The 20,592-nt window shown below is 45.7% G+C and overlaps 1 protein-coding gene across 2 annotated transcripts; it reads left to right on the top strand.

Annotated features, from left to right (window-relative positions):
* The first annotated feature begins 512 nt into the window (after positions 1-512).
* Positions 513-18,736, top strand: LOC133966320 (echinoderm microtubule-associated protein-like 4). Of its 2 annotated transcripts, XM_062401201.1 has the most exons (24): positions 513-788; positions 3,529-3,711; positions 4,913-5,033; positions 6,065-6,244; positions 6,821-6,961; positions 7,570-7,595; positions 7,844-7,879; positions 10,305-10,428; positions 11,438-11,587; positions 11,666-11,735; positions 12,028-12,138; positions 12,286-12,381; positions 12,530-12,664; positions 13,824-13,959; positions 15,000-15,148; positions 15,262-15,387; positions 15,780-15,911; positions 15,981-16,048; positions 16,148-16,236; positions 16,320-16,417; positions 16,776-16,863; positions 17,217-17,315; positions 17,449-17,579; positions 17,678-18,736. In XM_062401201.1, the coding sequence occupies exons 1-24, from the start codon at positions 764-766 to the stop codon at positions 18,146-18,148; spliced, it is 2,985 nt and encodes a 994-aa protein (XP_062257185.1). In that variant the 5' UTR covers positions 513-763; the 3' UTR covers positions 18,149-18,736. The 2 variants fall into 2 exon arrangements, with proteins under 2 accessions (XP_062257185.1, XP_062257186.1); XM_062401202.1 differs by lacking the exon at positions 6,065-6,244.
* Positions 18,737-20,592: the final 1,856 nt, after the last annotated feature.

Here is a 20,592-nt window from a genome sequence, read left to right as displayed (position 1 = left end):
GCATGATAGGGAAAGTGGAAGCTCTGTGTTTATGTATTTTAAAAACATTCACAGCACGTCTGAGCAGCGCTTTCTCCAGTGAAGTGTCCCAGGACACGTCAGCATGATGGGAAAGACTGGGATCGAGCCGACGACCTGCTGGTTAGAGGACAACCACTCTACCCCCTGTGCCACAGCCATGTTGTACTGAAGCAACAGGTCTCCGCTGGTTGATCTTCTCCTAAACTAACTTTTATGTAATTCCATTAAAATTGTTACAATGCATACTTTAAACTAATATATATGTATTTTAAATTTGGTCTTCAACTGCGATGAAGGATTTGAGCCACTGGTATTCTGGATTTTAAATACAATCCCCACTGAACCCAGGGGCCCCTGCATCAGCGTCGGACAGTCCCAGTATATCTGTGGGGCCCTTCCAGGATCGGCCTCCTCACATTAGAGCAGCATCTCGTTCACCTCGCCCCCCCTCACCCAGGGGAAGCGCGCCGCCGTCAGAGGAGGCGGAGTCGGAAACGCGCAGCAGTGTCGGTCCGTCTGGTGCGCGGCTCCGCAGCTTGTGTGTCCGTCTCTTCGGTTCGATTCCCCGGGAGCTGCAGATAGTTCAGGCCGCAGAGAGCAGTGGATCTTGGGTGTTCCGGACCAGAGCGACGCGGTGGGGACAGACCCGAACCCGCTGCAGTACAAACCCCGCACGGAGGCCTGAATTGTGCGCGGAGCCTCCCGCAGGCCTCCCGCACGGACTCCCGCTCCCTCCGGGAAAATGGACGGATTCACCGGCAGCTTGGGTGAGTCACGGCCGCCGCTCGTGCCCTCGTGGCCCCGGGTCACCTGTCCGTGCAGCGGCGCGAGGGGGGGAGACGCACGCGCCTCTGGCGGCTTTACACGTGTCACTGCATCAGAGACACTGCACCGCCCCTCCGGCGGATACTGGGCCACGAAAACAAGTGCTCCTCGTGAAGCTCTTCACAGACCTGGTTCAATGACTTTTAGAGACCAGTAGATCCCATCAGAGACCAGTGGATAACTGATAAAGACCAGATAGAGACCAATAGATCCCAGGAGAGACCTGCTAGAGACCAGTAGATCCCATCAGAGACCAGTGGATAACTGATAGAGACCAGTTGATACCTGATAGAGACCATTGGATAACTGATAAAGACCAGTTGAGACCAGATAGAGAACAATAGATCCCAGTAGATACCGGATAGAGACCAGTGGATACCTGATAGAGACCCGTGGATACCTGATAGAGACCAGTGGATAACTGATAGAGACCAGTGGATAACTGATAGAGACCAGTAGATACCTGTTAGAGACCAGTAGATCCCATCAGAGACCAGTGGATAACTGATAGAGACCAGTTGATACCTGATAGAGACCATTGGATAACTGATAAAGACCAGTTGAGACCAGATAGAGAACAATAGATCCCAGTAGATACCGGATAGAGACCAGTGGATACCTGATAGAGACCCGTGGATACCTGATAGAGACCAGTAGATACCTGTTAGAGACCAGTAGATCCCATCAGAGACTAGTTGATACCTGATAGAGACCAGTGGATACCTGATAGAGACCAGTAGATACCTGATAGAGACCAGTGGATACCTGATAGAGACCAGTGGATACCTGATAGAGACCAGTAGATACCTGTTAGAGACCAGTAGATCCCATCAGAGACTAGTTGATACCTGATAGAGACCAGTGGATAACTGATAGAGACCAGTGGATACCTGATAGAGACCAGTGGAGACCTGATAGAGACCAGTGGATAACTGATAGAGACCAGTAGATACCTGTTAGAGACCAGTAGATCCCATCAGAGACTAGTTGATACCTGATAGAGACCAGTGGATAGCTGATAGAGACCAGTAGATACCTGATGGAGACCAGTGGATACCTGATAGAGACCAGTGTATACCTGATAGAGACCAGTGTATACCTGATAGAGACCAGTGGATACCTGATAGAGACCAGTGGATAACTGATAGAGACCAGTAGATACCTGTTAGAGACCAGTAGATCCCATCAGAGACTAGTTGATACCTGATAGAGACCAGTGGATAACTGATAGAGACCAGTAGATACCTGTTAGAGACCAGTAGATCCCATCAGAGACTAGTTGATACCTGATAGAGACTAGTGGATAACTGGTAGAGACCAGTGGATAACTGTTAGAGACCAGTAGATCCCATCAGAGACTAGTGGATACCTGATATAGACCATTGGATAACTGATAAAGACCAGTTGAGACCAGATAGAGAACAATAGATCCCAGGAGAGACCCGATAAGAGACCAGTATATACCAGTAGATACCTGTTAAGAGACCAGTAGATCCCATCAGAGACTAGTGAATAACTGATTGAGACCAGATAGAGACCAGTAGATCCCAGGAGAGACCTGATAGAGACCAGTGGATACCTGATAGAGACCAGTGGATACCTGATAGAGACCAGTGGATAACTGATAAAGACCAGTTGAGACCAGGAGAGACCTGATAGATGCTAATATATACCAGTAGATACCTGTTAGAGACCGGTAGATCCCATCAGAGACCAGTGGATAACTGATAAAGGATAAAGACCAGTGGATACCTGATATAGACCAGTGGATACCTGATATAGACCAGTAGATACCTGATAGAGACCAGTAGATACCTGATAGATACCAATAGATACCTGATAGAGATCAGTGGATACCTGATAGAGACCTGATAGAGACCAATAGATCCCAGGAGAGACCAGTGGATAACTTATAGAGACCAGTAGATACCTGGTAGAGACCAGTGGAGACCTGGTAGAGACCAGTAGATACCTAGACCAGTTGAGACCTGGTACAGACCTGATAGAGACCAGTGGATAACTGATAGAGACCAGTGGATAACTGATAGAAACCAGTGGATAACTGATAGAGACCAGTGGATAACTGATAGAGACCAGTGGATAACTGAAAGAGACCAGGGTATCCCAGTACAGACCAGTGGATACCTGTTGGGAGACCAATTTAGACCTGATAGAGACCAATAGATCTGATTAGAGACCAGTAGATACCTGGTAGATACCAGTATGTACCTGATAGAGACCAGTGGAGACCTGGTAGAGACCAGTGGAGACCTGGTAGAGACCAGTAGAGACCTGGTAGAGACCAGTAAGTACCTGATAGAGACCAGTGGAGACCTGGTAGAAACCAGTAAGTACCTGATAGAGACCATTAGATACCGGAACACACATCACATGACCATGGTTTACACGGACTAACCCTATGTGATGTAAACAGGAAGTAGATTGTTTCGTCTGCAGTTGGCTGCTTAGCGACAACAAGATGTTTGTGTGTTTGTATCTGTAGATGTAATCAGATTACCTCTCTGTCTGTGCAGATGACAGTGTAATCAGATTACCTCTCTGTCTGTGCAGATGACAGTGTAATCAGATTACCTCTCTGTCTGTCCAGATGACAGTGTAATCAGATTACCTCTCTGTCTGTGCAGATGACAGTGTAATCAGATTACCTCTCTGTCTGTGCAGATGACAGTATGTCTGGAGCGAGTGTCTCAGATGTCAGCGACCGTCTCTCGGCTCTGGAGCTTCGTGTCCAGCAGCAGGAGGACGAGCTGACGGTCATGAAAGCTGCTCTCGCTGACGTCCTTCGTCGCCTGGCGGCGTCTGAAGACTCTTCAATGCCTGTGACCAAAAAACAAGGAGGAAAAGGTGACGTGTGTTTGAATGTTTGTGGATTTATCCTGAAGTTTTATTAGCCTAATGATGGATGAAATCTACAGCTGACTGATCTGATTGGCTCTGATGAGTTTAACCTCTGACCTCATCAGCTGCTTTGTTTTATTCTACGCCTGCAAATAGTTCAAATGTCATCAATCAATAAAAATAACATTTTAGTTCAACTAAACTTTATTTAAAAGGAGACTTTATGCCCCATTGAATAATGACCATGTCCTGCACAGAATTTACAGCTGTTCTTTATTATTCCATTTAACAGCAAAGGTCGAAGTCTTAGGGATTGCACTACTCAAAATACTTAAAATTGAATTAAAAGATCTTAAAAGTTAAATAAAAATAATTATCTTTCTTATCCAAATATATAAAAAAGGCGATGCACAGAAAGGATCTGTCGCTCATGTATCTCTTCCCAAGATCCCTGAATACGGTGTTTTTTATGTCCCTCGTAAGTTCCGAATCCCTTGCTTGAACATGAGCGCAGCCGCACAGCCGGGCATGCAGCGGTGCTATAACAGACAGCGTAGGGGTATTTTCTCCGGACATTACGAGTGTTGCTAATTTTAGCTGAGCGGCTGAATTCAGACTGCGGGACAAGCATTTCACGTGCAATAACTCCGCCAGTTTTTCCGGTGTTTCTTCCTTGTTTGTTTTGAATTGAGCCGTGTGCTGTTTTTGCCTATGCTGCCCCCTTTGGCATTATCGTGCACTGCACCATAGCTGAAGTTTCGTTTTCAAGACGTCCGTCAGAGCATTTGATGGCGGAACAGGTCGGAGTGGGGCATGTGACAGTTCTAGACCAAATAAGAGAAGAGATTCCGTGTCGTCTGTGAGGCTAACCCTAATACCAATGAACATCGGCCAATGCCATCGGTGAAAGTCAAGTTTATTACCAATGTGCCGATGGCAGTAAACGAGTGAATATCTGCCGCTAACGATATTGATCATAGGTCACATGACTGAGTCATGATTCCTCAGTTAATCCTCAGGGTTTAATTTTTCATTTAAACTCCCAGATCAAAGTTATTTTGATTAAATCTAGCTTTAAGTTCAGACACAAACTTCACTGATGATCAGTTTGACCATTAGAAATGTAAAACCTGACGTTTCTGTTTCCACTCTGTTAAATGAAGCCAGGGCTCAGTCAGTGTAATAAGTAGCCTGCTGTCCCCACCAGGTGGAGCTGTACTGCGGGAAGCCTACTCCATGTCCTGTATCACTAACGGAGGAACATCTGGACGAAAGAGAGACTCCACATCTGTTAGCAGGAAAGAGACGGTGTCGTCTGCTGCCAAAAGGTAAAGCTGATGATGTCATGTTTCATCCTGTTTAGACATAGACATAGACATACTCTGTTTACATTGTTCACAGTAGTTTCTACTTCTGTGTATTTATTGTGTCTGTACTTGTTTTAACTTTCGCTGAACGTTTGAGTGAACAAAACAAAAACATGGTTTTGTTTTTAAGTCATGTGATTTAACGTTTATTACAGTTTGTTTGTTTATAAATCTTTTGTTGATTTAACTTCAAAGCGGACCTCAACATGACCTTAACATGACTGTAAAGTTACCTAACATGAACCCAACATGACACTGACATGACCTTAACATGACCGTAAAGTTACCTTAACATGAACCCAACATGACACTGACATGACCTTAACATGACCGTAAAGTTACCTTAACATGAACCCAACATGACACTGACATGACCTTAACATGACCGTAAAGTTAGCTTAACATGAACCTAACATGACCTTAACATGACCGTAAAGTTACCTTAACATGAACCTAACATAACCTTAACATGACCGTAAAGTTACCTTAACATGAACCTAACATGACCTTAACATGACCATAAAGTAACCTCAACATGGACACTGACATGACCCACAGTAGAATTCAGTAGAACCCACTTGAATACAGGAAAATCCAATAGAACCAAGTAAAAACAGTTGAAAACAATAGAACCCTGTAGAAACAATACAACCCAGTAGAACCCTGTATAAATAGTAGAAACTGAACAATTGAAGTGAAACATTAGATCTTTGTAGAAACATTTGAACTCAGTACATCCCAGGAGTGTACTGTAGAAATCAGTAGAGCTTAGTAGTACCCAGTTGTGTACAGTAGAACCCAGTGTAAGCCAGTAGAACTCTGTAAACTACAGTAGAACCCTGTGTAAACCAGTAGACTTCAGTTTAAACAGTAGACTCCAGTATCACCCAAGAACAAGTAGAACCAGCAGCACCCAGTAGAACCTAGTAGAACCCAGTAGAACCAAGTAGAACCCAGTAGAGCGTCTCTCACTCCCCTGGTTTCGTCCACAGTGGAGCAGACAGGAAGAAGGAGGTCAGGGGTCAGATGGAGGAGATCCAGGAACGGGAGGACGTTCCCCGTCCACAGGACCTGTCCCCCTCCTCCCCCCTCCCTCCTCAGACCTGTGTGACCCCCACTCAGAGACCCGCCCAGTCTGCCGACACCAGTAAAGGCCACGCCCCTCCTAAAAGGTTCTGCTTTGTGATTTGTCAGATGCTTCTGACCTCATTCACTGACATCACTCTGACAGTGATTACTAACTCCGCCCCTTCAGGACCCACAGTTTTCTTCTCTGCCCACCTGGGTCACCTGACATGAACAGATGCCTCTGATTGGCTGAGAGTAACTGATCCAGGTGAGGAGGTGCAGCGTGAACACGACTGTGCCTCCTCCTCCCTGAGTAATTTCTCGGAGAACATGATTCTGACTGAGCCGACTAACCTTCTCCCAGCTTCACCTGAGGACCGTCCCTCCTCCTCCTCCTCCTTCTCTTCTTCTCCCCCTACTGCTGCTTGTCCTCTTCTTCTTCCTCCTCCTGCTCCTCCTCCTGCTGCTGCTCCTCCTACTCCTGCTGCTGCTCCTCCTACTCCTGCTTCTCCTCTGGAGTGGTTTGGTTCCATTGAGTCAGTTCCGTGTCTGAACTCAACTGGGTCTTTTACAAATGAACAAAATAATAACACTGAGATGATCACTTTCTTAATCTTCATCATCGGCTGCTGCTGTGATACTGACTGACTGTGTGTGTGTCTGTGTGTGTGTCCGTCAAGGGGGGCCAGTGTGAAGCGGGCCTCGGGTATCGAACGCTCTCAGAGCAGCACATGGGAGAGTGCAGATGAAAACAGGAACAAACTGGTGAAAGCTGCTTCAACATCCAGACTGTTGAGTAAAGTGATGAAGAGTGCAGAGAGGTACACACACAGACTCACACACACACACAGACTTACTCACGCACACACAGACAGACACACAATGTCTGCTGACTTTACATTTTAAGAATATTATAGAGAAATCAACATTTCCCATAATGAGTAGCTTTGATGACTAAAACTTTTTATTTTTGAATCCTTCAGTCTTCTATTTCTTGTAAATATACATTATATGATGAGGTTTTTTTAAATAATGTCACAAAGACAGGCTACAGTAGTTTATGGTCAAAATGCATGTGTATATATATTTATATAGTGTTGCTCTTCTAGACTTAAAGCATCTAATCACAGAGATGTAGAGCATTACTCATGTAAACTTATAGAACATAACGTGGGATTATTCATTTGTGGAATTAACGTGTTCATATTTGTATTGCGCAACGCATGTGCGGAATGAGCCGCTCCATGTGTCGGTGCTGATCGTGGAGAGGAGGTGGTGGATGTTTCCCTGATGCTCATAGTTTAGTTTGTGAAGAAGCTCATGGAACCGATGGATCAGCTGCAGATCTCAAGAGGAACCTGGGCTTCTTCTTATTTTCTTCTATTGATAATAAATAACAGCAGCTTCTGGCTTTTCTGTCTCTTTTCAGACACAAAGACCCGGTGGTCAGTCAAGGTAATAACACCTTAATCATCATTATCATCATCATCATCATTATCATCATGTTCCAACAGCCAATAGGAATCCAGAGTCACAGCAAACAACATCCCCAACAAAACAAAAATCAAGTCAACAGCAGCAACAACAAAACTATAGTTGTGTTGTTGTTGATGTGTTGTTTTGTTTTGTTGCTGTTATTGTTGTTTGCGTTGTTGTTGTTGTTGTTGTTGTTGTCCAGTTAAAATGTCTTTGTCTCAAACCAGCCAAAATGTCAACCCGTGAGAAAAACAGCCAATCAGGTGAGTCCTGACGAGTTGTCAGAGCTTTAGCCAAAACAAGCTAATAAGCTATTAGCAGCTCACTGAGCACTTCCTCTTTCTGCTTCAAACCAATCAAATCCCTCCATCCGCTGTTACTCACCTGCTACACCTACCTGAGCTCACTCACACTCCCCCGCTCCCTTCACTGGTTACCAGTAGCTGATCCGTTTGAAAACACTAGTACCTGGTACCGTGCTGTGAACGGATCAGGTTCAGTCTACATCCAAGACATGGTCAAACCTTACAGCCCGTCCACTCCGCTCTGCATCGACCAATCAGCTGCTCCGTCACCGCGACGGACAGCTGTTAATCACAACAGCTTCTTGTCCTGGCTCCTAAACGGTGGTACCAGCTCCACATGGACATCAGGACAGGAAGTTCATACATCTTCCTCCAGACTGAAAACACATGTCTTCAGTCTATAGCTTGGATTAAAAAAAAGTTTAAGTAGCCCTTTGTAGTTTGGCTGTTTGAAGCTAATGTACCAACTTGATTCTGGGATTGTCACTCACCTGCTTCACCCGTCACTCACCTGCTTCACCCGTCACTCACCTGCTTCACCCGTCACTCACCTGCTTCACCCGTCACTCACCTGCTTCACCCGTCACTCACCTGCTTCACCCGTCACTCACCTGCTTCACCCGTCACTCACCTGCTTCACCCGTCACTCACCTGCTTCACCCGTCACTCACCTGCTTCACCCGTCACTCACCTGGTTCACCCGTCACTCACCTGGTTCACCCGTCACTCACCTGCTTCACCCGTCACTCACCTGCTTCACCCGTCACTCACCTGCTTCACCCGTCACTCACCTGCTTCACCCGTCACTCACCTGCTTCACCCGTCACTCACCTGCTTCACCCGTCACTCACCTGCTTCACCCGTCACTCACCTGGTTCACCCGTCACTCACCTGGTTCACCCGTCACTCACCTGCTTCACCCGTCACTCACCTGCTTCACCCGTCACTCACCTGCTTCACCCGTCACTCACCTGCTTCACCCGTCACTCACCTGCTTCACCCGTCACTCACCTGCTTCACCCGTCACTCACCTGCTTCACCCGTCACCCGTCACTCACCTGCTTCACCCGTCACTCACCTGCTTCACCCGTCACTCACCTGGTTCACCCGTCACTCACCTGGTTCACCCGTCACTCACCTGCTTCACCCGTCACTCACCTGCTTCACCCGTCACTCACCTGCTTCACCCGTCACTCACCTGGTTCACCCGTCACTCACCTGCTTCACCCGTCACTCACCTGCTTCACCCGTCACCCGTCACTCACCTGCTTCACCCGTCACCCGTCACTCACCTGCTTCACCCGTCACTCACCTGCTTCACCCGTCACTCACCTGCTTCACCCGTCACTCACCTGGTTCACCCGTCACTCACCTGCTTCACCCGTCACTCACCTGGTTCACCCGTCACTCACCTGCTTCACCCGTCACTCACCTGCTTCACCCGTCACTCACCTGCTTCACCCGTCACCCGTCACTCACCTGCTTCACCCGTCACCCGTCACTCACCTGCTTCACCCGTCACTCACCTGCTTCACCCGTCACTCACCTGCTTCACCCGTCACTCACCTGCTTCACCCGTCACTCACCTGCTTCACCCGTCACTCACCTGCTTCACCCGTCACTCACCTGCTTCACCCGTCACCCGTCACTCACCTGCTTCACCCGTCACCCGTCACTCACCTGCTTCACCCGTCACTCACCTGCTTCACCCGTCACTCACCTGGTTCACCCGTCACTCACCTGGTTCACCCGTCACTCACCTGCTTCACCCGTCACTCACCTGGTTCACCCGTCACTCACCTGCTTCACCCGTCACTCACCTGCTTCACCCGTCACTCACCTGCTTCACCCGTCACCCGTCACTCACCTGCTTCACCCGTCACCCGTCACTCACCTGCTTCACCCGTCACTCACCTGCTTCACCCGTCACTCACCTGCTTCACCCGTCACTCACCTGCTTCACCCGTCACTCACCTGCTTCACCCGTCACTCACCTGCTTCACCCGTCACTCACCTGCTTCACCCGTCACCCGTCACTCACCTGCTTCACCCGTCACTCACCTGCTTCACCCGTCACTCACCTGCTTCACCCGTCACTCACCTGCTTCACCCGTCACTCACCTGCTTCATCCGTCCGGTTTAAACCTGGCTCTATTGGGGGTCATCTCTGTGGCTGAGGGGGTAGAGCGGTCGTCCTCTAATCAGAAGGCCGACAGTTCGATTTGATCAATAAACAGTTTACCTTGTTAAAAGTTCAGAATGCTCCGATCAGACTTATATTGATTATGTGTAAACATTTTAATCCAATGCTTGTATTTGGTGATACGACTCATTTTGCTTGAATATATTTGATCAATTCATTTTGTTTGCGTTGTTGTTTCAGAGGGAAATCACATTAAGATGTTCATGCGTGGTCGACCCATCACGATGTTCATCCCGTCAGACGTGGAAAACTATGACGAAGTTCGTACAGAACTTCCCTCAGAAAGACTAAAGCTGGAATGGGTGTATCCTTCACTCTCACAGAATACTACTCACAACACTAACATTTATAACATAAACATTTTATTTGTATTATGCCAAATCTGAACAAACATATCAATGGTTGTAGGTCGAGGTTAAAGGTCAGGACTCCTCAGTAGATCTCCAGTAGCTCCTCAGTAGATCCTCAGTAGCTCCTCAGTAGATCCTCAGTAGGTCTCCAGTAGATCCTCAGTAGATCCTCAGTAGATCTCCAGTAGATTCTCAATAGTTCCTCAGTAGATCTCCAGTAGATCATCAGTAGATCTCCAGTAGATCTCCAGTTATTTCCTCAGTAACTCCTCAGTAGATCTCCAGTAGCTCCTCAGTAGATCTCCAGTAGATCCTCAGTAGATCTCCATTAGATCTCCAGTAAATCCTCAGTAGATCCTCAGTAGATCCTCAGTAGATCCTCAGTAGCTCCTCAGTAGCTCCTCAGTAGATCCTCAGTAGATCCTCAGTAGATCCTCAGTAGATCTCATTAGATCCTCAGTAGCTCCTCAGTAGATCTCCATTAGATCCTCAGTAGATCCTCAGTAGATCCTCAGTAGGTCTCCAGTAGATCCTCAGTAGCTCCTCAGTAGCTCCTCAGTAGATCTCATTAGATCCTCAGTAGTTCCTCAGTAGATCTCCAGTAGATCTCCAGTAGATCTCCAGTAGCTCCTCAGTAACTCCTCAGTAGATCTCCAGTAGCTCCTCAGTAGATCTCCAGTAGATCCTCAGTAGATCTCCATTAGATCTCCAGTAAATCCTCAGTAGATCCTCAGTAGCTCCTCAGTAGATCCTCAGTAGCTCCTCAGTAGATCCTCAGTAGATCCTCAGTAGCTCCTCAGTAGCTCCTCAGTAGATCTCATTAGATCCTCAGTAGATCTCATTAGATCCTCAGTAGCTCCTCAGTAGCTCCTCAGTAGATCTCCATTAGATCCTCAGTAGATCCTCAGTAGATCCTCAGTAGATCCTCAGTAGATCTCCGGGTGTGTCCTTAACTCCGGACAGGTACGGGTACCGTGGCAGAGACTGCAGAGCCAACGTCTACCTGCTTCCTACTGGAGAGATCGTTTACTTCATCGCGTCGGTCGTGGTTCTGTTTAACTACGAAGAACGAACACAGAGATTTTATCTCGGACACACTGATTGTGTCAAGTGGTGAGAAAACATTACGATGCTGCTCTGCTATTGGTCTGTGGTGACAGGTGAGGGACCTCATGTCTTTTTGTTCGACAGCCTGGCCCTGCATCCTGATAAAATCCGGATCGCTACAGGACAGATCGCAGGAGTGGACAAAGACGGACGAGTGAGGACAAACATTTTAATTCCATTAAAAGTGAAAGCTTCATCTACGACTAAAACTTAATCACAACTGTGACGACAGTTTCACGTTTCTCATTGACAACTGAATTTAATGACGATGGGTAAATGTCTTTAATATTTAAACCATGGTACTATATACAGCTATACACTTCTGTATCCAAGGTAACTATTCACACAGATTGAAGCAGATGTGTCCAAATTACAAGACTTGAAAAAACTCAAGGGTAATAATATTGATTATGGATACTAGTATTGATCCCAGTGTCTGTGTCCAGGCGCTGCAGCCTCACGTTCGGATCTGGGACAGCGTCAGTCTCTCCACGCTTCAGGTCGTTGGTTTGGGAACCTTCGAGCGCGGGGTCGGCTCCCTGGCCTTCTCCAAAGCTGTGAGTATTACTAGCTGCATCATGGGAACTGAAGTCTCTGCTGACCTCTGTGTGACATTAGAAATAATTGATAATTTACTAATCATTTAAAAATTCTCAAAACTCTGTTTCACATGGTCTCTCTCTCTTTGCCTGTCTGTCTCTCAGGACTCGGGACATCACCTTAGTGTGATTGACGACTGTAATGATCACATGTTGACGGTCTGGGATTGGCAGAGGAAGTCAAAGATCGCTGAAATCAAGGTCGACACAATTTATTTTTTAATTATTGTTTCCATTATGCAGTTTCACTGTAAAACTGTTGCTCCTTACAAATTGAATTGGACAGTTAATTAATCTGGTTGAGTGGGAACTGAAGAAGTCTATTTTAACTGGTTCTAACTGGTTACAGACCACTAACGAGGTGGTCTTGTCTGTGGAGTTCCACCCCACTGACCCTAATACCATCGTCACCTGTGGAAAGTCCCACATCTTCTTCTGGACCTGGTCCGGAACCTCGCTGGCTCGAAAACAAGGAATCTTTGGGGTGAGAGCACTTTCTATCAAGTTCGTCGAAACCATCAACTGAATATATTGAGACGATGACGTCATGGACGATGACAGCACATAAACACGCCTCCTCCATGTCAACAGATGGGACATGGAACACTTTATAAAAACAAAGTAGATGTTAAATACTGTAAATGTTTGTCAAAGATGGTTTCTGTCATTTCAGGTAGTTGTATCACACAGTTGTTGGTTCAAGTGCTTCTGATCAGTGTGGTTTCAATTACTTATTTGATGATATATAGTTGGGCTCAGACTACTTATTGTTGGAGACAGTGTGTGTATAAGTGTTGTTTTTCCTTTTGAATTCTACTATTGTTCAAAAAGAAACCAGAGTTAAGGTCTACACCAGGTTAAATATGAGCAACGTTCATGATGCTCTAATATATTGATTATTATATCAATATAACAATAATTGTTTCATGTTAATATTGACATATTGATCCGAGTAACATCAACACTATAATCTGCTGTTTTTGATTTCATTGCCCAGAAGCTAAATAAAAAAAAGTAATCGTTACCTTTATCAACAAAGGATTAAATGAATAGTAACACAAATGAGTGAGACGTGAGGAATTTGATCTTCAGACGAACAGGATGTTCCACCCAGCTGCACACAAAGGAAACATAACATTTAAAGTTCTACACCCACATTGTTCTGTTTATATGAGGGCTTAGAACCGTTCTCCTAGTCTGACGCTGTAGTCATGGTCTGTGGTTCTAGTGTCTGTAGTCACTCAATCAATCATTCACATGTTATCTGTCTCACAGATGTTAAAAGGATCAACTTCCTGTTCTTAACTCAACAATAGTCAAACAGAAACTTAGTGATCAGTGATGAAGCTCAGTCCCATGTGAGGATCCTCTCCAGGACACACACATGCTGATGGAACACAACACAACAACACAACAACAGGATTCACTACATGACAAGAACCAGTTTGTGTCTTCATGTTTAAAGTGTTTCTACATCACGTCTGATGGAGATGAAGGAGCAGATGAACTGAGGAGTTCCTAATGGTAGAAGATGTTGTGTATCAAGAAGTCTGGTTGTGATCAAAGTCCTCGATCAGCTGACACCATCATGCTCCACCACCACTATCCTGGAATAACTCTGTCCAATTTCCTCTTGTTTTCAGAAATATGAGAAGCCAAAGTTCATCCAGTGCCTGTCCTTCCTGAGCACTGGAGACATCCTGACTGGAGACTCAGGAGGTGTCCTGCTGGTTTGGACCAGGAACTCTGCTGAAACACCGTCAGGAAAGGGCCCCAGAGGTTAGGAGGGACCAGTTAGACTTAACTAGAACCAGTAACAATGAGTTAAACTCAGTTATATCCATTTAGAACCAGTTAAATTCGGTTACATCCTGTTAGACTCAGTTACAACCAGTTGGACTATGTTAGAACCAGTTAGAATCTGTTAGAACCAGTTAGAATCTGTTAGAACCAGTTAGACTCTGTTAGAACCAGTTAGACTCAGTTAGAACTAGTTAGACTCAGTTAGAACCAGTTAGACTCAGTTAGAACCAGTTAGACTCAGTTAGAACCAGTTAGACTGAGTTAGAACCAGTTCGAACGAGTTAGAACCAGTTCGAACGAGTTAGAACCAGTTAGACTGAGTTAGAACCAATTAGACCCAGTTAGACTCAGTTAGACTGAGTTAGACTCTGTTAGAACCAGTTAGAACCAGTTAGAACCAGTTAAACTGAGTTAGAACCAGTTGGACTGAGTTAGACTCTGTTAGAACCATTTAGACTCTGTTAGAACCAGTAAGACTCTGTTAGAACCAGTTAGAACCAGTTAAACTGAGTTAGAACCAGTTAGACTCTGTTAGAACCAGTTAGAACCAGTTAGAACCAGTTAGAACCAGTTAAACTGAGTTAGAACCAGTTGGACTGAGTTAGACTCTGTTAGAACCAGTAAGACTCTGTTAGAACCAGTTAGAACCAGTTAAACTGAGTTAGAACCAGTTAGACTCTGTTAGAACCAGTTAGACTGAGTTAGAACCAGTTGGACTGAGGTTTATATGTTTACTGGTAGATTCATATTTTTGGATCTTAACTCTTGAATATTCAGGATCTATGTTTCAGAAGAAACAGTTTTATACAAATAGAAAATGTTGTGTTTTCCTTGGATCATTTCATTATGGGATAATAACTTGTCTTCCTGTTGATAAAAAAAAAAGTCTGCAGATTAATTTAAAGAGGAAGTAGATAGGAAAGTGAGATGTGCTGCCTCCTGCTGGCTGCTGCAGGAAGTTTTGTTGAATTTGCCTCTTTACTTTAATTTATTTTCCTGTGTGTGTGTGTGTGTAGCATTTCAGATTAGTCGGCAGGTCAAAGGTCACGAGGGAAGTGTTTTCTGTATGTGTGAGATGAGGAGCGGCACTTTGCTGACGGGAGGAGGAAAAGACCGAAAGATCATCCTTTGGGACCATGAACTGAGAGCAGACCGAGACATCGAGGTCACATACACACACAGACACACGCAAACACACAGTTACATATACACAGTTAGTGGTTCGGTGACAGTTTCCTGTAGATGTGTTTGATTGTTGGGTCTCTTGACGGTTCTCAGGTCCCTGATCAGTATGGAACCATCAGAGCCGTGTCTGAGGGGAAGGGCGAGGAGTTTCTAGTTGGAACCTCTCGTAACTTCATCCTAAGAGGAACCTTCAACGACGGCTTCCTGGTGGAGGTTCAGGTGAGATCACGTGTCAAATGTGTTCCGGACCCTTAAGTTCAAAAGAAGAACTTAGCTAATCAGGTTTTATTGTCACAGAGACACAGGATCATCGGGAATCATCTGCTGAAAGAAAACAGCCGACAGAAGAAATGTTTCACACATATTGAGAAATGAACAAACCCTGAAAAGCTATAAACGATCCCTAGTGTCGTCTTCCAAGCATCGACCAGACGTGTCTTTACTACACAGACATAATCTTCTGAAGTCGTGATGTGTTCAGGGTCTGTGTAACATGAAGTCGTGATGTGTTCAGGGTCTGTGTAACATGAAGTCGTGATGTGTTCAGGGTCTGTGTAACATGAAGTCGTGATGTGTTCAGGGTCTGTAACATGAAGTCGTGATGTGTTCAGGGTCACACTGACGAGCTGTGGGGTTTGGCGACTCATCCGTCCAGACAGATGTTTCTGACGTGTGCTCAGGACCGGCTCGTCTGCCTGTGGAACTCCTTCGATCACGCTCTGCAGTGGAGCCGCACACTAGAGGTGGGCATGGACTGGATTGATTCTTGACAAATGATTGACAGGTGATTGACAGCTTTGCCTCTCGATCAGGAACACGGACACTGTGCAGACTTCCATCCCAGCGGAGCCGTGGTTGCTATAGGAACACACTCGGGAAAGTCAGTACAGATCATTTATAGATCTACAAAATCCATCCAGTCAGTGTACAGATCATAGATCTTGGGTTCTTCTGGTTCTCACTCGTCTCATCCTGTCAGGTGGTACGTTCTGGATGCAGAGACCACAGATCTGGTGTCGATCCACACCGACGGGAACGAGCAGCTGTCAGTGATGCGTTTTTCTGTGGGTAGGTAGAGTATCCTGTTTCCATCTCAACGCTATGAACGTAGTGAACTACAAGTCCCAGAATGCCTCTCTTCGCCTCTGCAGATGGAAGTCTGCTGGCTGTTGGATCTCATGACAACTTTATTTACCTCTACACCGTCTCTGAGAGAGGACGCAAGTACAGTCGCTACGGGAAGTGCACGGTAAGAGTTCAGTTAACCCTAACTCTTAAAGTCCATTGACCTCGTGACCTGACAGGAATAGTTCAGGAGTAAATCCAATGCAATTGAAGTAACTGGTGACAGATACAAAACGACTTGAGACAAATCTGCCTCCATACTGCCCCCTGGTTCCTCTGCTGTAACTGCAGCTCTCTTGATTAGCTTGGAACCGATTGGAGCCGTTTAGGAAACGTGGTGTAAATGGTTCTGAAAGGAACGTCAGGGCTTCAGGACTCCTTGCGACTCCACAGGAGAAACATGAAGGCACCTCCTTCTGCTGTTGTTTCAATGATTTGGATTCGTTAAAGATTAAAGATGATGACGTGTGTTCATGACTCAGGGACATTCCAGTTACATCACACATCTGGACTGGTCACCTGACAACAACTTCCTCATGTCCAACTCTGGAGACTACGAGATCCTCTACTGTGAGTAATCTCATACTTGTACTCTCAGTAACACTGATAATAGTACTGTGGGTAATCTGATACTAGTACTGTGGGTAATCTGATACTAGTACTTTGGGTAATCTGATACTAGTACTGTCAGTAATACAGATACTAGTAGTGTGAGTAGTCTGATACTAGTACTGTGAGTAGTCTGATACTAGTAGTGTGAGTAATCTGATGCTAATGCTGTGAGTAATCTGATACTAATACTGTGAGTAATCTGATGCTAATGCTGTGAGTAATCTGATACAACTCAATGCTCAGACTTGACGTCTTTGTCATATAGATGTTGTGTGTTGTTGCAGTGTGTAGTAACAGTTGTGTATTTTCAGGGGACGTTCCAAACAGCTGTAAACTGATCAGAAATCGTTCTGAGTGTAAAGACATCGACTGGGCGACGTACACCTGCGTCCTGGGATACCACGTGTTCGGTTCGTTTGTGTGTGTGTGCGTCTGTGTGTGTGTGTGTGCGCGTGCGCGTGTGTGTCACACAACTATACCATTTGCTAAATTCAATGAAATGGTCAATCAGAATCCCTCAACGTGTGTGTGTGCTTGTTCCAGGAGTGTGGCCGGAAGGTTCCGATGGCACCGACATCAACGCTCTGATCAGGTCTCACCACAGGAAGGTGATCGCTCTCGCTGACGACTTCTGCAAAGTTCACCTGTTTACGTACCCATGCTCCACCCCCAAGGTGAGACACACACACACACACACACACACACACACACACACACACACACACACACACACACAGATCATTCAATTAATCAACAATCAATGTGTCTCCAGGCCCCCAGTCATAAGTACAGTGCCCACAGCAGTCATGTGACCAACGTCAGCTTCCTGTGTAACGACAGTCACCTGATCTCGACGGGGGGGAAGGACACCAGCATCATGCAGTGGCGTTTGGTGGAGAAGTCCTCGCCCTGTGTGAACGACGGCCTGATGTGTAGCCCAGCGTCCCGTCAGGCAGGCGCCACCCTCACTCTGTCCCCTCCCACCACAGCGTCACAGGAATCTGACCCCCCCCCAACAGCCAATGGGACACAAGAACCCTCTCCGGAAAGCCCACCCCCCATCGAGCTAGCCCCGCCCATATCAGCGTTAACCACACCTCACTCCGAGTCGACTCATCCCAACTCCGACAGCACAGCGAGTCTGAAAGACAGCCTGGAGCCCAGCGACGACACGGCCACGCCCAGCGACGAGATGGCCACGCCCAGCGACGAGGGCCTGCCCCCCTTCGTCCCGCCCTCATAGACAGGCCCTGTGTGTGTGTGTGTGTGTTGGTACAGCTGACTTTGTGAGGACCAGGCTAAGTAGCTGTTCAGAGGACATGTTTGTAAAGTGAGAACATTTACATATATGAACATATGTAAACACATGACATCCAAACAGTCATAGTCACAACAAAAACAACAAATAATTCAGCTGCTCTTATTCCGTCAGTCTGGATTCATGAGTTCTCTCAGATTCAGGCCAAACAGTTCTTCAGTGAGTCTCGAGTATAGAAGTTCAAATAGGTGTGCGTGCGGCTGCAGAGTCACATGGGTTATTTCAACAATCATGTGATGTCACAGTTTGAACCTGGAGGAGGGAACATAACCTCTCACACCTGGACAACAGGGGGCAGCAGAGGACAAAGGAGAACAACAGTAGGAGGCGATGAAATTAATAGTCTTGTTTCTACAAACTCAAAGAACTGAGACAAGTAAGACACGTCTCAGTAACGCTTTCTTCACCAGTAGAAACAGAGTAGTTGAAGTGGGAGATAAAGTCGTCAATGTTTTTTAGATTTTTTTTTTTATTCTTTGAAATCTAAATTTATTAAAAAAAACTTGACTCATTTTTGATTTTTGATTTATAACATTTAGTGCTAACAAGAACTGGAATTTCTCCGGACTCATGAAATTAAAAAATCGTACTGATTTAATTTAGGGTGAATTCTGGTACATTTATATATAAAAACATTTCTTTACATCTGCAACTTAATCAAACATCTGTTTTCAGGATCAGTTCCACATTTTAAACCTTTACGGGATTCTTAAGATGTTTTCTAGTTACCAGTTTTAAAAAAGTATTATGAAAATAATCATGAAACGTATATTGTTCATAGAAATGTCATTACTTCATTTTAACATTTAAAGGTCCAATTTCTTTATTTCATGTTTGCCCCGCCCCTTTTTGTGACATCAGAGACATGAATTCATTTGATTTCACCTTACATGAAGTCAAAAGTCCTGAAGCAGAATGAAGCGTATATGTGTCCCACATTACCAGAATTCACCCTAAGTCAACTCATACAGGAATCATGAGACTAAAGAACACGGAACCCGAGAACATTTTGCCTCAAAGAACCACCCGCCAATAGCAGGATGTGTTCTCTGAGCAGCCTCGTCAGCCGTTTGCTCACAAAGAACCTTTCACCTGAGGCAGGCGAGCATCAGTCCAGAAGGCACAGAAATCCAGGTAAACAGAAAGTTAAGAGGTGCTAAATGGGAAGAAAACAGGAAGTAACGAAGTAGTAAACAGGAAGTTAAGAATAGAAAGTTAAGAGGAAATTGGGAGCTACCAGAGTTAAAGCTGTGACTGACATGTTCTGATGTGAATAATCAGACAGAGTGAGACATCTCTCTCTGACAGGATCTGTGTTTGTATATACTGCAGATGTCTGTATATTTCTGTTCACCACTGGGGGGAGCAGCTACACTGTAAAAGTAAAACACCCAGCCTATCAGATTACAGGAAACAGCAGATCCTCTCCTGTGATTGGCTGCTGATTATGATTGTTTCAGGACCATTTCAGCTCGGATGTTCCCTGTGTGGGGGTGGGGCCGTCACAAGGGGGCGGGGCTCTCGTGTGGTGGGGGGAGGGTGTAGCGTTTATTACCTTATTGTCTTTTTAATATTCATCAGTTTATCTTTGTCTTTTTTACACTCGTCTCTCTGAAGGGACTTACCTGGACGTCCAAGTGGGGGCGGGGTCAGGGGTGTGACTGGAGATTTTGGGTATAATAGGGAAGGGGCGGGTCAACTGTGTGTGGGTGGGGATGTTGATGATTCATATGACTGTTTTGAGCCAATCATGTGTTCTCATTCCTGTCAGATGACAGACTGAAGATTTCAACAAAAAAATGCAAATAAATGTGAAAACTAAGTCTTTGCTTCATTCCTGACATTGATGCCATGGAAACAGTCACAGTCCAGGGGCCTGCACCACGTGACCAACAGTCACTTGACCACCACCGTCAGTCACATGACAAACAGTCACATGACCAACACCATCAGTCACATGACCAACAGTCACATGACCAACACCATCAGTCACATGACCATCACCATCAGTCATATGACAAACAGTCACATGACCAACACCATCAGTCACATGACCAACACCATCAGTCACATGACAAACAGTCACAAGACCATCACCATCAGTTACATGACCATCACCATCAGTCACATGACCAACAGTCACATGACCAACACCATCAGTCACATGACCATCACCATCAGTCACATGACCATCACCATCAGTCACATGACCATCACCATCAGTCACATGACCATCACCATCAGTCACATGACCATCACCATCAGTCACATGACCAACAGTCACATGACCAACACCATCAGTCACATGACCATCACCATCAGTCACATGACCAACACCATCAGTCACATGACCAACAGTCACATGACCA

This window comes from Platichthys flesus, chromosome 12 (assembly GCF_949316205.1).
Source record: "Platichthys flesus chromosome 12, fPlaFle2.1, whole genome shotgun sequence".
In the NCBI taxonomy this organism is placed as follows: Eukaryota; Metazoa; Chordata; class Actinopteri; order Pleuronectiformes; family Pleuronectidae; genus Platichthys; species Platichthys flesus.
Note: the sequence above shows the minus strand (reverse complement) of the source record. Positions and strands in the feature narration are given on the sequence as shown.